This window comes from Aptenodytes forsteri, unplaced genomic scaffold (assembly GCF_000699145.1).
Source record: "Aptenodytes forsteri isolate BGI_AS27 unplaced genomic scaffold, ASM69914v1 Scaffold57, whole genome shotgun sequence".
NCBI lineage: Eukaryota > Metazoa > Chordata > Aves > Sphenisciformes > Spheniscidae > Aptenodytes > Aptenodytes forsteri.
This window is the reverse complement of record NW_008796220.1, coordinates 3,448,200-3,467,118: the sequence shown is the minus strand read 5'-3', so window position 1 is coordinate 3,467,118 and position 18,919 is coordinate 3,448,200. Positions and strand designations below refer to the sequence as shown.

The 18,919-nt window shown below is 44.7% G+C and overlaps 1 protein-coding gene across 1 annotated transcript in view; it reads right to left on the bottom strand.

Moving 5' to 3' along the window:
* Positions 1 to 18,919, bottom strand: part of RUNX2 (runt related transcription factor 2) — a 90,650-nt gene that overhangs the window by 9,546 nt on the left and 62,185 nt on the right. Inside the window, exon 7 of the mRNA XM_019474557.1 lies at positions 16,149 to 16,310. Coding sequence (XP_019330102.1) covers positions 16,149 to 16,310 — 162 coding nt within the window. The remainder of the gene's footprint in view (positions 1 to 16,148; positions 16,311 to 18,919) is intronic.

Genomic DNA, 18,919 nt, shown 5'->3' with positions numbered 1-18,919 from the left:
GCTATCAGCGCCCCCTCGGCTCCCAGAAAGCCCTCCTGGCATCCGCCGGCGCGCCGAGCTCGCGCGGGGCCGGCAGCGGCGGGGCGGCGGTGGGGCCATCGCCCTGCCTGCGCCAGCGCGCGTGGGTCGGGCAGGGCGCCCGCCGTGTGAGAACGTGTGTGGGCAATTAAGAGCATTTCCAAAAAGTGCGGCTCGGTGATAAACTGTTCACTAAGTAAATCTCCTGAGAAAGGCTGGATTCAGGAGGGACACCCTCTGGATGGGGTTGTCTGTACCTGGGTCATATTAAAAGCAGGATTTATGGTGGGAATGATGTGTTGGGTGTTAGGCAGCGGTGTCACGCAGGGGGTGTATATCATCCGCCTGATGTGCTCCAGCAGCCAGGAGCCGAAGGTCAAGAGCAACCCCCAGGTGCCCTCACCAATAGGTACCAGTGAGCGGGAGCCAGGGAATGCACAGCCCAAGCCCTGCCGATCCCAAAAGGCATGGCAAAGGGCCGGAGGCCACATCACTCCCGGGCAGGAGGGAAGCAGCCAGCTCATCCGAGCTAGCGTGGTGCCGGAATAATTTTTGGATGGCCAAGGAAGCGGGAAGAAGCACGGAGCAAGTGGCAGGAGTTCAAACAGGAACCGAAGAGATGCTACGTGCATCTCTGTGACAGCTAGTCGTGTTTTTATCACAAGAAAATAACCAGGAATTTGGCTGCTAATTGGGGCCGTATCCTACAAACCCTACTTTTCCTGACAAACAAATGACTCCACAAATAGTCCCTCTGTTTTCAATAGGGTTATTTGCAGTAGGAGGGACCACCCAACACGAGCGGATCAGGCCCTCTGCTCCCTTGCTCTGCAGCTCGCTTAAACCCTCCACAACCAAATCCGAACACAAAAATCCCCACAAACTGCAAAGCCTTTTCCTTGCTGCTGCTGGAAAAGCCCTGGACAAGAAGCTCTGCGGAAGGGTCTCCCGTGCTATTAATACGATGCTCTCCCCAACTTCCGCCTCCGAAGTGGGGATCTGTGATTTGTTTCTCAGGCTGTTTCTTTCCACTCGAGCCTCAGCACAGTAAACTAACTGAAAACTTCTGCATCAAGGAGAAGGTCTCTTTTAAAGTTTTGCTTGGCTTTGCTTTCAAAGAGTTGTCTGTATATTTTAGAATATGTAGAATTTGCCTTTGATTTAAACCTCTCTCTTAACAATAGACAAGAGACGATTTCTCTACTGAGCAATTTAAACAAAAACAAACATATTTTGGTTACCCGGGCCTTGTTCTCAAAACGTGGGGTTTTTTTTTTCCAGAGAAAAATCAAACCCTACAAATTGTTATGCTTCTGGCCAAAAAAACTTAAATTCACAAATGTAGGTAGTCCAATTTTTTTTTTCCTGAACAATATTGTACACGGAGGAAGAAAAGGCACCTCCCCAGCCCCCAGACATCCATAAAACACGAAACCCCCTCATCTAAACAATTAAAAACACACTTTTCCCCTCCAAAATAACTTCTCCCTTCGACAGACATTTTCAGCCTCGGTCCCTGTCCACATCCAAGGCCATGATGTTGGGTTTTTTTTCTCCTCCCCGGCATGAAGTCCTGTGTCCCCGGAGGGTAAACAGGCACACCTCGTCCCGCGGGGAGGCAGCTGAAAGCAGCTGCTTGTGTTCGGAGAGGGAGCTGCACAGGAGCCCGCAAGGGCAGCCGCTCCGAAGGGGATGAGGGCGCTTAGCTCACGGAGAACTTCTGGATACTGGAGGAATGAGAAGGGAGATACCGGGGGAGCATTTCCATCTTAGGTTAAGGATTTTAGCAGCAGGCGAAATAACGCTGTTGGAGTGAAAACAGTGGAAAATAACTCACCCAGCGACGGCCAGTTTTTTCCCTTACAGTGAGAACATAACATTTCCCCCAAGTAACACGAACAGCGGTAACGTCAGGCCATGATAAAATTGTCAAACACATCAGCATGACTCAAGACCCACCGGTCAAAGGAATTTCGGGAGGCTCAGAGTGCAAAGGAGCCCTGCAGGGAGATCCGTGGGCAAACACCGAGCCGAACCGCTGAGCCCGTCTCGTGGGGCAGAGCGAGAGCAGCCCGGGGACGTCACGACCCCCGGCATCGCAGGAGCAAAGCTGTGGCTCTCGACAAGCCGCAGAGCAGAACTCACCGCTGTGCAATGCAGACGTGCCCCAAGTCACCACAAGCTTCGGGGAGACGGAGGAAACCTTTGCACGCAACCGCTGGGCTGTTTTTGCTAGAGCTGCTGCTCTTATATCTTAGAGTCAAAAATACTGACCAGTGCAAAGACCTACAGGGGTTTCAATCCATGCATTTAGGCACTCAGTGCCCAATTAGATACCAAACTGCCATCAAACTCAGCAGGACACAGATTGCTAAACACGGTTGTATGCAGGGCTAGAGAACTGTATCCCTTTTTATATTCAGCATTGCACCACTTTAACAATATATGATTTTCAATCTCATTTAATAAAAGCAGTGTAAAGCCCTCCGTATATTTTTTTCATTCATTTCAGACCCAACCTGAGTTTCTTATTAAGTTGAGGCAAGCTACTGTAAGCTAAGTTTCAATCCATTATAAGCTTGTCCACACAGCATCTCCATTCATCAGCTGAGCTGAAGCTTAAACCAGCCCAACTTTGAACACCTCTAAATAAATGCTGCTTCTCCATAGTGTAAAGTCTGAATATGGTTTTTATCCTCCCAGGAAACTGGTGATGAGAAAGAGAAACAGACTTTGGTCTGTAATACCTCACATCATAAACACGCTTTAGGCTGTTTGCTGTATGGCAACTTGGGCTATACCACTAGCAGCTCAAATCACTATTGATGGTCTGAACTTAAAATGCAAGCTACCACGTCTCAGATGAACCAGAGTAACAGTCACTTGAATGGCCACAGCTCATGGTAAATGTGAGATACTACAATTCTGTAACAGAGGATTAAGTTAAGACTCACCGCCTTGCGCTTGCCAATAGGCTGCAGAAATGCACACTCCTACCAAAGTCTAACTAAGCCTGTAGTTAAGTCAGGATAACCTGACAAGTCTCTGAATTTGCTTTATTTCAAAAAAGAGCTTGGACAACTCCTAACTGGGCTGGTAAAAAATAAATGTATCATGGAGATATTGCACAGGATAATTGCATATTGGCAAAAAAAGCATATGTTATTTAGAAGTTTAGAAAGCCCATGCTATTTAGAAGTTTAGAAAGCCCACTTATCCATTAAAGCTGTTAAAAGGGGAAATGTGATGCATTGCTTTCTGGCTCTTGCTACTGATTTGTTTTGTGACTTTGGGCATATAATTTGATTTTCCTGGCTCAATTTTGCTTGCTATAAGACGGATATTGTAATACTTTGTATTAGCCAAGTGGCAAAGGTCAGTAGCACAGTTTGAAAAATACTATGAAATCCTTTGTTGGAAGATGTTGCGAAGTTACAAAGGTTAAAGGCAAAACCCATCAGACATTTTTTATAAGCTCTTCAACAGGTGAAGATACAGAAAAGGTGGAAGTCAGACAGAGTAAAGAGAACTTGGCTTAAAATAAACTTTCATATGCAATCCCGATATCTGAAATTAAAAAGAGGCATACAAAGTCAGCCTCAATTATCGCCTTCAGTTGTCTTCATCTGCTTGAGAAAGCAACAGCTAGAATTGCTTTAAACTAAACGCCCCTCCAGCGCATCTGCAGAGCAGACCAGTGAGAGGAGAAGCTGGCCCGGCTGAGGACCAGGCGCCGTGCTCCAGCTCCACTGCGGCTGGAACAGTTTCCTCCACGGGCAAGCAGCCTGTCCTCAAAACAGCTCCAAACCAGTCTGGCCCACCTACGTGGGCCAGGCCAAACTAGGAACTGGTTGCGTTTGGACTACCCTTAAACTCAGCTTCCTATCTAATTTTGGAATCTAACATGATGGCTCCTAATTAGGCTCCGGTGGTACTTAGATCCTCCCCTGCGCTCCTCTTCACCCATAAAAAAAACCCAACATGGGTTGGCTTTTAGCAGGAATCAAAATGAAAACAAAAACAAACAAAAAATCCCTTTAGAGGGAGATATTTGAGAGAGGAAGAGGGAAGAAAGGGGGAAGAGAGGTGCCTTTTTCCCATTGCCAGGATTCCTCTGTGGCTCCTCTGACCATGCCAGCATCCACATCACAGTTCCCGGGGACTTCCTCTGAGAAGCTTCTGCGAGATGCCTCTTCCAATGAGCCATTTCATCTCAGGCTTATGTTGCAGAGATTTCGGGTCAGCAGCCCTCCTGGTGTTTTTGAGGCACTTGCTTCCCTTCCTATTTGGTAAACCAGTCACCTTTGCAGAAGGTCTAATTTTCAGTCTTCAGTCCTCAGTCCCTAGTCCAGATCCCAGCCTTTGCAATCCGCGCCCTAGAGGCTATTTAAATGTTTATGCTTTCTCACAGAGGTTTCTACTCTATACCTTCCCTCTGTCAATGCTGACAAACCCTACGCAGCTCTAGGTCTATTCACCGTGCTGCAGTGATGCCTCCCACTTTATGGCCAGCAGTCTCATTCAGAAGCCCAGGGATATTTCGAATGTATTCATAAAGCCCCCATCACTTCTCAAGCATTTATTCATATATTCTTTTATTATGTTAGCTTTGACTTCCTTTGTTTTTCAGTTTATTTTCTAAAAATCTTTTAACTACACTGAAATGATCTGTTTCAACCTTAATGATGTTTTTTGGCTGGGATTTTTCCTTCTTTGGGACATGGTTTTATTTTTGTTTTCAGTGGCAGCAATACATATAACTAGTTGGCTACACTTAACAGGAATGACCTGCAGATGTTCGATCCTATTTCTGCACAGAGGGGCACAGATCATATGATCTCATGAGGTCCCTGTCAATTCTACATGACTATGACACTACAAACCTATAGGAAACAGAAGAATTGATCTAGTGGCTCCTCTGGAGTTATTCCCACCTACCTAAGGGTAAGTAGATTCACAGAGGTCTATCAACAGCTATTAAATACAAAGATCCAGATATAAAGCTCCAGCTTTGGAAACCCCAACAGCTTGGGAATATATAAATTCTGGTTTTGCACCCCAGGGGAACTGAGCGACCACTTTTGGCCATGCTGAGATGGCGATGGGTCCTGGATGGACCCTTGGTCTGACCTGGTGGGGCTAATGATCTGCCCCACTCAGCTTTTTCAGTGTTGATGCTGACCAACACTGCTTGCCTCCTATTGCAAGCTGTAACAAGCAGCTTTGTGCTTGCTTTCCTGATGCCCCTGAAGCCTGGGAGGAGGTGAAGAGCCACAGAGCCATCTCAGTACCCTCCTTCAAACATCGTCCTTGCACTCCCTTCTGACCCACGCTCACTACCACCCGGCTCTAGCGAGGCTGCAGCCACCGCTATCACCCAACTGGCTCTCTTCGTGTTTCCTCAATTCCTTCTTGTATTCTCTTGTACATCTTGTAACCGGTTGTACTGTATTTCAGAGTTCAAATTCATAGAGGACAAGGCTGACATCTCTTTTTTTTCCTCCTCTTCTTTAATCGTATAGTCCTTAGCACAATGGGATCCGACTTCCAGACGCTACCGCAACACAAACAATATTAGCAGCCGCTGCCTATCAGGTGGTCAGCGGTGATTCCAGCAAGGACCTATTAGCTATTCAAAAATACAACCATTACTTTGATCACTGAACCGCATCGCCTGCAGTAGCCAAACTTGGGTGCTCCAGCTAAAGTCAAAACCTCACGCGAAGCCTTGTCAAAGGGACTGGCCAGGGGACTGATCTCCAGTTCGTGGAAATCTCCTTTCAATCCCATGTTCAGCTTTCAACACAACACAGAATGTAATTTCAGCACGGAATTAAATATGGCGAGCTGTGTTTTTACAGATATCTATTACTTAAAAATGATGTGCCTTATACATTTGGTCCTGTACCTTTGCTGCAATCCTGTTTTCCAAGCAAGCCCATTGCGCAGCCTAATTATATAAACCAAAACAAAGTGGACATTCCTTTAGCTGCCAGCTTCATAATATTCTGCCAATTCTAGACAGTGCTTGTTTAATTGAAAAGGGCATAAAAAAGCACTGATGCCTATGGATCAGACAGCAATAGCCCAGTTAACCGTTAAAAATAACAAGTGGACACCACGCACGTGGCATCACTAGAGCTTCTGCAGGGACTTTTTATCTCAGCTAAATGAAAGAGGCTTTGTGGTTACCGCTCCTAATCCAAGCATACCACCTTCCACTTCTCACCACCAGAGAAATGTGATGTTAAGAGGCAGAAAGATTGACGTGAGATGCCCTACCTCTCCATTTTGCTTTCAGAACTGATCCTTGTTTCAAATCCCCTGGGCTGTTTTTCTCTGCTGGTGATTGCTCCTCTTTCTCACAAGAGCCCAAGGAGGCTTTCTCCAGCTGCCTACACTCAGCACTTCTGTATCACAAAATAACACATTGCGGCAAACATTCATGGCTACCACAGGATAAAAGGTCAAGCGGGTGGTTAGAGAGACCTTTGGGAAAAACAACCGGGAAGCATGGAGGTGACATGGCCCAGACAGGGCTGAAGACACAGCACACTGACTCCTCTCCTCCTCCACAAGCACCTTTAAAACGCGACAAAAACCCCCTGCATTAAGTGTATGATACCTCTTTGGCCAGAACTAAACTTCTTCACGCAATGACAGCATTGCCGGGTCCAAGTAATCCCAAGGGATTACCACAATTTCAACTCTCTATTCACAAATTTGCCCGTGGAATAATTATGAACATGGAGAGCGAAGAGGCTGCTCTGGCTGGGTGTCTGCTACCCAACGGAGCCACAGCCTGAGGTCTGCGCTGCAGGCTTCTCTTTGCTTTTGACAGAGCAAATGCTAACTAAACCTGGAGGAAAAAGCCCCCGTGACGATAGCTGCGTTTCTTAAAATGAAAGGTTAAACAGTGTATGAAAACTAGGGGAGAATGTGTATCCTGTTGTCCTATTCCTCTATCTCCATCTAGGGTAGTGGGTGAGGAATTAAATTCATTTTGTTAGAAAAAATGGGAGGGACTTTACAATTGGGCAAATATAAAAGCAGAAAAATTCCTAAAGGAATTGCAGAAGCCCACAAAGTCAGTGAAAAATGCTTTCTCAGTGCGTTTTTTCAGGTGGGTTGGAAAAATAGAGTCCCACTAGTAATTCAACCAAAAATAACTCCTTTTCAGCGGATACCGTAGGAGTTTGGCTGATTAGGGAAGGGAACTTCCAGTATTTGATAGATCATAGTGAACCCACAGCAAACTTAAACGACCAAAATCATTTTGCACCGTGGCCCTCCAGCCTCCTTGCAAGTCAAACCAGTTCTGCATCCTGCAACGTCCAGTTCCCTGTGGCTTCTGCCATCTCCCTGAGACCCACCACAGCAACCTCCTTTCTTGACCACCTCCTTGTTGTAAAGGGAACTTCCAGTATTTGATAGATCATAGTGAACCCACAGCAAACTTAAACGACCAAAATCATTTTGCACCGTGGCCCTCCAGCCTCCTTGCAAGTCAAACCAGTTCTGCATCCTGCAACGTCCAGTTCCCTGTGGCTTCTGCCATCTCCCTGAGACCCACCACAGCAACCTCCTTTCTTGACCACCTCCTTGTTGTATCTGTCACCACCACACCAAAACCTATGGGAACCCACTCGAGCCACAGAACTGAAAACCGGTGCTGCAATCTGGCAGACAAAGTTACAGAAAGTTCAACTGAGTGGAAAGTAAAGTTAGACAAATTCAGACTAGTAATAAGACCCACATTTCCAAAGCGAGCTTAATTAGTGTCTCTAACCAAAGGTTGTGGTGGATTTTGCTTCCCTGGAAATTTTTAAATGAAGACCGACTGAGTTTTTGTGTGTGTTTTTTTTTCTCAAAGGTTATCCTCAAGTTCAAATAAGAGCTAATTTGGGGAAATCTTACAGCTGGGTTCAAAGCAGATGATCACATGGGCTTTACTGTATTAATAACCTATGAATCTGTATATCTGTGGAAAGCTCCTTACATCAAATTATTCTCCCCTGAGCTTTATAGACAAAGCTCCACCAGTGCTAAAAATCCTTGCTGTCCCCAAAAACTCCTTGGACACAGAAGCACAATCGAGCACCGTGTGAGTGCAGGGTCGGGTTCCCCCCGAGGGGACCCTGCACCACCCGCACACCACTCTTGCGGACATGGGGAACCTGTCCCAAGCTCGGAAAGGCACTGCTTGCTTTGATCCCTTCCCTCGCTCTTTTTGAGTCAGTCTGAAAGCAAATATTAAGAGATTTCTAGATTAGCGTCCCCAAATACCCTCCCTTTATGCATATGAAATAGTTCCTTCTCTCTTAATAACATCCTTTATGAGCCACGTGAAGGTGTGCACCTTCATTTTATCTCATTCATCTTCCTCTCCTTCGCTGCCTACGTTGTTTTCTTTTGTACAACCAGAGAAAGCCTGAACAACTTGCACGGCTCTTACCTTCTCTTTCAGTCACCAGTATCAGCCCCGTATCACCAACATCAATGCTCTTTTAAATCTGACAACCAGCCTGGCATGACACCAGATCCTCTTCTGCTAAAACATCCACCGAGAGGGGAGGAGATTTGGGCATCTGTAAAATGGGGCCAACAACTATTACTAAACCACTTCAAAAAGGCGTTGTGAAGCTCTGCTAGGCTCTAACGCTCCCTTCATGACCAAATTCTGCATGGCCAAATTCTGTATGGCCAGAAATGCGAGGAATTTCACCGAAAGTCAAGGCAGCTCCAGCTATTTCTACCAGCAGCAGTTTTTGCCTCTTGAATTGTATATTTTAGTGTAAAATTTGCAAAATTGGGCCTTTTAAACCATACAAGTCCTGGAGGGCATAAGATACTTTCTACCTATCTCGTACCAAACACAGTCACAGTCTGAGCAGGACCGAAGTCTCCCGCATTTTATGGAACCATTTAATAAATTCAGCTTGTGTAATTAATCAAACCAAATTCAGTGCAACGAAGACTCATGGCCACAGAGTTAAGAGCATAATAAGTGATCCTGATCACCCTATATGTACCAGAGAGCTTCACATATGGGGTTAGATTCCCTCTCCGTATCAGGACACACAGGGTCCTGCATCAGCCACCACTGCTGGCTCCATCCTAGGTAGAAAACCAACAGCGATTCCACCAAGGGAATGGAGAAATCATCATATGCCTTTGCACAAGGATGAAACAAAGAGCTCGGTCCCACAGCCTTCCTGTTAGGAGCTTATTGACTTTATTGGGAGCACACATCTAGGTAATGGCTCAGGATCTGGCCCTTTGAAAGTCTGGAATCGAGCGCCCGGTTGCCCCATTAACAATTAGCATTCTGTTTACAAAACCCAGCAGAGTCAGTAAGAATAATCATTACAAAACATGCTCAGACTGTGATTCCGGTTTAAGTTAATATAATTTTAATGAGTTCTTCAGAAAAGGCCTGGCACTTATGGAAAAATTTCCTTAATTAATATCAGACCCTAAATTAGTAATAAAAAAAAGCCCTGAATATCATTTGGTCTCAAGCTGGAACTAAAGTATGTTTTGGCATCATTACTAACTGTTAGCAGCAAGTTCTGGAAACAGATGCAAATCCTGATATGTGTCCTAAATATAAAACACATTGCAAAAAAAGCTCAGATAAAAATATATCTATACATCCACATATATTTGAGTGTGCTATTTCCTGCCTGTATCAGCAACAAATTTATTCCATTTAAAAACATTCCACTTGTTTCTTTTCGGTATTTTTTAAATCCCTTATTTCATGAATAAAACTCTTTCCCTTTGCCTTCATTTTTCCTGTTTATTTCCTCTCCCGACAGCCGTTTTAAGTAAATGAAAAGGGCTTAAAGACACGCATTATAATATTCAAACATCTGAAAATCAGCCCGCTTGTTTTACCACCTAAATATGGGTATAGGTGCCTAATTTGAGGCCACCCACGCTAGAAGAATTTGGCCTTCATCCTTGAGGTAGGGATCATGCAACGCATCTTCTGGACAATAACTCCAATGAGAGATTCTACCCAGCAGAGAGGCTGCTACTGAAACCCTACAGACGAGTGCCAAGGTGCTGGGATTCCCAGGTGGCACCAAGTAGGCAGGAGACTAAAAATGGAAAACCTGCGGTAAACAAAATAAATAGAACCACTGAAAAATAATGAAGGGAAAAAAAAAAAAAAAAGACAAGTTACAAGTTTAGGGAGGGTAGCAAAATGAGCGGGTTGTTTCTGAAGACCTGAGCTCTCCAAAGTTCTTTACTTTGCCTTAACTCAGTGTCACCTCGCAGGGAAAGCATTGAAAAATGGAGACAGAGACAACCTTGAGTCTCTCAGCTTCCATTTTAAAAAAAAAAAGAAGACAGAGTGAAAATTGTTATAGTCACCAAGAAAAACATCACAGTGTAGCGAGTGCACCAGAAACTGAGCTGGCTCCTTGGGTTTGCCAAGAGCCTGAGACAATATTGCTGAAGCGTGAACTGCTCATTCATTTCAGGAGCTGCTAACACCAAGGCCCTTGCTGGCAATGGCCACGGTATTAACCATTTCTCTGCTCCCCAGAGCACGTAAAGAGGAAAAGAATTGTATTTTGGAGACAGCACTAATGCCTTCTCTTATTAAGAGTTCCGTCCTGAAACGTGCTTATTACCCACGTACCCCTATTTAATGAAGTTAGCAGGAATTAAGGGATGCAAGAATAGCTACTTCACATGAGCACAGTTTTTACTTAGTGGCTGTAAAGTTTTCTGAGCCCCTTAGAAGAAGATAAACAACTCTTCTTTCTTAAAGTTAATATTTTTCAAAGACCAAATCCCCGCCCCCAAAAGGGAAAATACTTATTATAAAGATCATGCGTGCATGTGACATTAAGCAAAATCCAAGGTAATTCATATTCAGGGTTAGAAACCCAAGACGACAACCAGTACAGGACCTCAAGAAAAACCAGCCCATCGCTGTGAGCCACTTTCTCATTAACATACAAGCACTAAATCCAGAGGTTCAGCTGGAGCTGCTTCCATTATATGTGTTTGTTTTATTTTAAGATTTGTAGGCTTAGAAGAATGAAAATTAAATTGTGTAAAGGAACAGTATTGTCACTGATTAGGGCATGGCTGGCATTCGCAGGGTTGCATTTCTACTTGCCAGCCCTCAGTGAGCTGGGAGAACAGGAATGTTTCTTAAATTCAATATCCGATGAAGGTCCAAGATGGTCTAACACGATGCGGTGATATCTACAGAGCGAGACGAATTAATGGGAAAGTTTGGCTACACTCGAACTAGCAAACAGCCCAGGGTCAGGGCCCATTCTCTGGCTCTAAATCCAGCTGGAATGGTCTGGCCGCAGCTGTAATACTAAATCCTTTTAGCCCCCAGAACTGGGTGGCTGCCTCTGAGCTGCCCACGGGAATGGGTTTGGGACTCTGCTCATTTCCAAACCACGGCTGGGACCTGCTCGGGAGCACGCTGGCCAACCCCGCTCAAAACCAACCTCGCTGACAATTTAACAATACCAGTCTTTAACAGCCCAGGCCCTACCACTGTGTAATTTATTGGTAAAGATATTCCTTTCCGGCCATTTTAGTTCAGAGGGATGGGTCTGCAAACTTCTTTTGTTTAAAGGCTGAGCCCAGCGTGTCCCTCATCTATCTCAGCGTGTCCCTATTCAATGACACAGTAAATATAAAGACAGCAAAATCCACCCTGCACGCTGCGGGGACTGCAGCACGTGGGACGGGAGAGTTTGGGCATGGTGGCATGAGGCCAGCATCCCCAGCTGACAACTATCTGCAAAGAGTGCGAGCCCGGGGCTGGAAAAGGTAGGTTTGGTGATTTGTCCTGCTATTTAGATTCAGTTTTAATTTTCTCCTTTGTCATACGGGCATTTGTCAAACACAGTTGGGTAGGACAGGCTCTTCTACAGCCAGCACTGAATGTGTTCATGTTACACTTGCAGGGCAGGTCCTCCAGCATATTAAGACCTTGACCCCGCAAGTCTCTCTCAAAGGTGAAGCAAAAAGTAAGAGACTAGCGTTTAGGCAGAAGGGCGAGGAGGTCCAGGAAAAGTCTAAGGGAAGAAGAAGTCTCCCCACCTCCCTTCTCAGTATTCTCAACAAAATTAAATTCAAGCTCAAACCCTGCAATCGCAGAGCAGGTAGAGGTCAGGGTGAGGCAGAGCCCGGCAGGGTTAAACCAGGACTGAAGTGTAACAAGGCTGTGATATGGCTATGTTTATGGGACAGTTAAATCACCTCTTAAATCACCTCATCAAAAGCAGACTATCAGATCAGACGTGCCTGTACCTGAACTACTCACCTAAGCTTGCTTTAGAGCCCGTGGAGACAAACAGGCTCTTCCAAGGCACTGCCAGGGACCAGTACAGCTCATCTGCAGACTGGTCAAGTCCTGCAAATGCCGGTTTGTCCCCACTGACTCAAAAGGGAGCTGAGGGTGACTGTCTCAGATATGGATGTCTGCCCTGGGGACATCTATACCATACCTCCTTCACCTGCTGCGGAGCAGCCCTCTTGTGACTGCAGGAACAACCCGACCTGTGCTCCCTGCTCTGAAACTTGCATGTGCTGAGGACTTGCTGGATCGGTCCCAAAGCTTTATGTAAAACGGCTGTGATGTGTATTTATATGAATCATATACATTAATTACATAATAGACACTCATGCTCCCCATCCCACATGCACTTCGGTTATGCATAAGACACAAAGGCTGAGAGCATTCACTATGAATCATGCAATAAGACTACGTTCCTCAGGCAAAACTCTCTCTAAAATGACCATGTTCATATATTCCCATGGTTTCCACTACAATATTATTTAATTAAGAATATTAATCTGCTAGGCCACCAACTTTCACTGTCTTCTGGGGAAGTCTGAGCAGACAGATATTTTAATAAAATATGGGGAATCCTGCTCTTTTTATGACTGAGTTGGTGCAATAAGGTAAGTCAATTGCATGGCCTCATGAGCTTACTTTTTATTTATTCTTGAGATGAACATGGGACTTATGCACCAGAGAGATCATTGGTTCAAAAGTTGCATGAGTGATGCCAGATAATCTTTTTTTGCTTTGCTTTTCAGCTATTGCTGTTGAATACTGCCCAAATATGTGTGACGCATCATTAATTAGTTGTACGACACTGCAAATACAGCACTGATCCCCATTTGGAGAATAAAAGATGAATACTTGAAGTTTTGACAGCCGTGGGCACTCATTTGCACGTGCCTGCAGCATGCACGCAAACATTTCAGTTGTGCACAGAAATCAGTCTAGACACTGACACGACCAGTTCAGCCACATTACACCAGCCTGCCCGAATAACTCCTCAGGGTTGCAGCCTGCTGCCCTTTTCCCCTCTCCCATGGGACGGAGAACTGCATGAACTGCTGTGGCAGTCCCCCATCACCTCCTTTCCTACAGCTCCAAACCTCCTTTGATCCTCAGCCTAATCTGTGATGGAAACACAGGCGTCCTCATCACCAAGAGATGTACCCATCCCAGCATGGGGAGGAACACCATCATTTTGGCCATGGATGTGTTTCTGGTCATGGGAGTACCATCAAAAATAGCTCTCGAGGGCTGCCACTGACAATACAACCATGAAACTCTCTTTTGAAGGACACAGTGCTTTATTAGATGATATATTTTCAATGTCTGGGTGAGCACAACTTAAGCAGTGGTCTAGGCAGAGCCATGGAGGCCTGTGGAAAGGCTGGATGATATGAAAATGTGGCAGGTAGGAAATCCTGTGCCTGTAGGTGTGACATCCAAGGCCTAAGGGGGAAATTTTACCCATTTTTCCTCCTGCATGATGTTAAGCAACAGGCAGTAAATATGGCATTCATTAAAATTACCTTGTATACTTTTAACAGCCTTGATAATCAGATTTCTGCCACTGTATCGGAAAGCAAAGTTTGTTTTTATTCAAGGCCTTGTAAAACTCTAATTTCTCCCTCATGCACTGAAGGTGCCTCAAGTTTTCTAACGTTTTTAGTGTTTCTTACCAGTCATTTTTCCCCCCCCATCAAAGCTCTGTTCTCCTCTGAAAGATGTATCAAGTAACTGAGTGAAGATTCGCATTTCTCTGTGTGTGAGGGATAAACTGGTTGCTGTACGGGGCAGCTTTAAACTTGCATTTCTCTCCCTACTTCATACACAAAAGGGGTCAGATCCTGCCCTCCCTCCCTGTGGCACTGCTAGGTAGAAACAAACCCCTGAGAGGAACCGCAGGGTTTGCAGCTGGGGCTGCAACGTGCCTCCTTGCAGCCTGAGCATCAGAGCTGGTCCTCCACCCAGGAACGTCGCTCTGTATTTCTGAACGTCAGCAAACACTGCAGACAACCTCCGGCACTTGTGGAAGATCAAAGTCCCCTTTTTCAATCTTGAATCTAACTGGAAGCAAGATCCCCACACAGGGATAGGTAAGAGCATTGCGGAGGCGTCAGTCGAGTCCCCAAAAGATGAAGGGCAAGAAGCGTGAAGGCAACTGACTATAGAGTACAGCAGAAAAGTTCAGTCCTCGGCCACATAATATACAAAGCCAGGTTTTTTAGTCGTTCTGCCTGTGCCCACATGCCAGGCACTCACGTCTGAATACACACAGGCAAGCAAAGGGCCGCAGGACAAGTATGCAGCGGTACAGCTGCCCTCGGTCCCAGACCAGCCTCTCCTGGAGGTATTGCTGGGGGCACAATTGCAAAAATAACCCATTCGACAACACAGACCATCAGGAGGCTCTGACTCAAAGGGAACCTGTTTCAGGCCAAACAAAGCACTTCCTCAGCATCAAGCCCATCAAGTTTTTTGAACGAAGTCAGCGCATTGCATAGAGAGCCCGCAAGAACCTGCTCCACTACCCTCCAACCCTCGGCCCACATGGAGACGTTTGGCATCTCTGAGAAGGCAGCGCGCACTAGGACCGCAGAGTTTTTTGCAGCTGTTTGTTTGCGAAACAAAGCTTCCCCCCTCCAAGATGAAAGAAATCAAGGAGTCTACACTAATCAAATCCTACATGCCTGCTGGCTGAAGTTCAGCTTGTCAGTGATGCAGCTCAGTGGAGTGATCAACATTTTCAGCGCTATGAGCTTGGTGGAAGGGGAAAACACGACAGCAAGAAATTCACCTGGCTGCGAGTCAAACAGGTGTATGGCAGCAGCATCCAAGATTATAATAATATCTTGCAAACATGCAAAAAATAGATGTAATAAGACTGATTCTTTGGTTTTCATTAATGAATCATAAAGGCTTTCTTTACATTACACATGCTTTTTTGGCATACGCTGCTAATATTTCCACACTTGCAAGGTTGGAGTTTTAGTACTGAGCCTCCCTCCCCTAAGGTTCCTCATTTTTGGCAAGATATACAAGGTGACTGTGTGCCATGACAGGCTCTATCTTACTTTGGGGCAATCAGATTACTTCACACAGATGGTTTTATCACTGAGACCATTAGAGATGAATTGCACAGTATGTAAATGCACATTTGTTTGATAAAAAAAAAAAGTCTCAGTTCCTCGCTGCTGTCTTGTCTATGTTCCTAAACGTATTTCCTCTCTCCTGCATCATTCCAAAGCACAATTTGTCCAATCTTTACCCTACAGTGACTCAGCTAGTTTCTGATAGGCATCTTAAGTACACATTAACTAAGGAAATAGGCTTTCTTGAGCTACTGGATTGAAATGCGGGAGAATGAACCTTAGCCTTAACTATTGAAGTGATAAAGGCATCTATCTGTCAGGATGCCTAACAGCACACACACCACAAAAGTAAAGCACCAAAAAATAGAGAATATCACAATTACTTTAAAACATGCAAGTAAACATCCTCTTGTAGGGGAAAAAAAAAAGAGAGAGAATTTGTTCATAGAATCAGATTCACAATTAAAAAATAGTCTGATCTGAAATGGACCTAGAGACATTCAAACGATACATGCTCAGAGCAACACAGCAGCTCTTCCACTTCGGAAAAAAAGGGACTTTGACCCCCGCCCGCCGTGCAGTAACCCTGTTATCACCGACTGAGCTTTCCTCTTCTTAAGAAAGTTTGTCTGAGGCCACGGAGGCAGCCTCTGCCAGTCCTGTTCCTATCCGCATAACCGTTTTAGGCAAAACACGGTCTTTACCTGAGAGGCGTCTGGGCACATCGGTGATGGCTGGAAGTCCCGTGCCTCGAGTGGAGGACAGGGGAGTTGTGGAGTGAATGGACGGTGAAGTCATCTGGCTCAAGTAGGATGGGTAAGACTGGTCATAGGACCATGGCGGGGATGACTGCGCCTGCCTGGGGTCTAGGGGAAAAAAAAGAAAAGAATTTTTTTTAAAAAGGAAGAAAAATTGTAGGGCATCAACAGCCTAATTGAAAGAGGTGGGATTACTGAACATACACACGAGTGCTATAAGGAATGAGAATGCAATGAAACATGACCTGCTCCTCTAGGACTCAACCCCTTCAAGTCTCACTCTGTGCTTTTCCCTCCCCGTAACAATTTTTTGGGGAAATGAACAGAGCAGTGAGCAGAGTTTTTTTAAAAGACCTAGCAGCTGTGCTGCAAATTCCTAACGTCTCTCATCCAGGTCTAACAGCATGTTATACCAGGACTTACCAGTCCTCGTGGATTCAGACAGATAAGCAGACCGTAAGTACGAGACCCAGGTCTGAGCTTAGGAAGTGGACTCAGAGGTGGGGAGACTCTACAGTCAGCACTTGGCACGCCTGTCAAGTTGTTATCCAGTTCAAACATTACACAGGAGTGTTTTCAGTGCTGAAAATACTATCCAAGAAGGAAAATGTCATTAATCTTATCAGCATCCGCCCAAAAATGTCACATTTGGATGCTGGCCCAATTACCCACAGTCACCTCAATTACAACAATATGAAACCAAATGGTTTGGAATAACTATCGGAAGCTAACGATGCCTTTTGATGTATTTGCTACAGCTCACTATGGAGGAAATGATTTTAAGGATAAATACAGTTTATTTTTTGCTGAAGCACTGGTGGATTGGACTGAGTGAGAGAGAGGGAGACCTAGTTTTACTCACTGGTATTTGGATTTATAAACCATTTGCTCTCAGTTAATATCTGGTGATAAAGATACCACTGAATGCCTCATAAATTATTTTTTTTATTTCTTTACATTGATAAAAACAAAGCACTTTCAACCCCAAAGTTTGTTTTGGGCACTGCACGATAAACAGAAAACTGTCTCTGAACTGGCTCATCAAAATTGTAGTACATCCCTCCAAATCCCCTCCAATATTTTCAGTGAAGCACATCGGGTCCACTCAATTTGGAGAACCTGCTATATCAGAGCACTGCGTTAAGGCCCTACTTTCTAGACAGCAATGTGATAGCCACATGGCATAAACAAAGGCACTTTTTCAGGAAATTCAGCTTTTTTTTTCCTAACTCCTTTCCCTGCTCTTCTACACAACAAAACCTTGTAGTTTCAGCTATTCCTTGTTTATTTTTTCTGTTCAGACATGATTTGTTTGAAGAGATATCTGGAAAGCAGATACTTCCTTGAAGCAAAAAACCTATATAGATATATTAAAAAAACCCCAACTTTCCAATTTAATTTTAAGAGGATTTTCCTAGAGTTTGCCATTTATATTAAAGCTGAGTAATATAAATGGTTAACATAAACTCCTCAGAAATCTGAAGGACACTTGATCATTAAATGTAATGAACTTCTTTGTTTTAACAATTTCAAGGCTAGGGTTGTATAGATTGGCGCAGGTTCAGATCTGACTGACTGCTCGTTGTTCTATCTGATATCGACATATTTCTCTGCCTCATTCCACTACTATAATTCACCATTCAGTCAATGGTAAATGATCTTCAACTGGGAACGGAAAACCTAGGCTTGCTGGGAAAACAATCTCAGAATTAATGATGTGTCAGGAGCACAATCTCAAATCTGAGCTCCTTCAAACTCCAAGAGATTTTCAATCTCTGCTTCCGAATCCAAAACAGAGTCCCTTAAAGTTTTGGTTTTAGGTCAGCTCCAATGCTGGAAGGAAATTATATAGCAGGTAAAGGCTAGCAAAAAAATCACAACAGAGTATGTTTTCATAGGGTTTTGGTCTAAGATGGTGAAAACCTCGGGAAAAGAGCTGCCTTCTGGAGGTTCATGCCACTTCTCATAGTGCAATCCTCATGGCATGAGTTCTTGAGCATCTCTGGCACCCTCACCACTTTGAACACCCATGCTAGACTTGGTTTTACACCTAACATCCTTAATCCAACAAGTGTGAATGCCTATGTGGACACAAGAAGGACGAATGGCAAAAAGTGGTCTTTCAAAGGCTCATGTGGCCTTTCAAAACAGTAACTCATACTGTGCTGTCAAGAGGCTGGATGCACCATCAGTTGACCCAAAAGCATATCATAAATTCTTACGACAACTAGCTTAAATTTATACATGGCTTCTATAGCTCATCCCAACCTCAGCACTGCATTACGGCATTTCTTTTTTATATATATATTTGATTTCAGCTCTTCATGAGTCCAATACTGTAAGATTTTAAACTGCAAAGTACTTTAGAGAAAGAGAAAAGAGAGGATGGACTGTTAGTGAAGACATGGCTGAGGTCATGATAGAAGCAGGGTGGGGAATTTTGCCTTGGGGCTGACTAGCTTCAAGCGTTATCTTTGGCCCGTTAGGAAACTGGAAACTGAAGATAACAAGTTTCATCAGATCCTGAAGTGAATACCCTAAAATCCCAGCAGTACTTAAAGGGGGCTTACAGAAAAGATGGCAGTAAACTTTTTAGCAGGGCCTGTTGCGACAGGACAAGGGGGAATGGCTTTAAACTAAAGGGGGGTAGACTGAGACTAGATCTAAGGAAGAAATTTTTTCCGCTGAGGGTGGTGAAGCACTCACAGGTTGCGCCC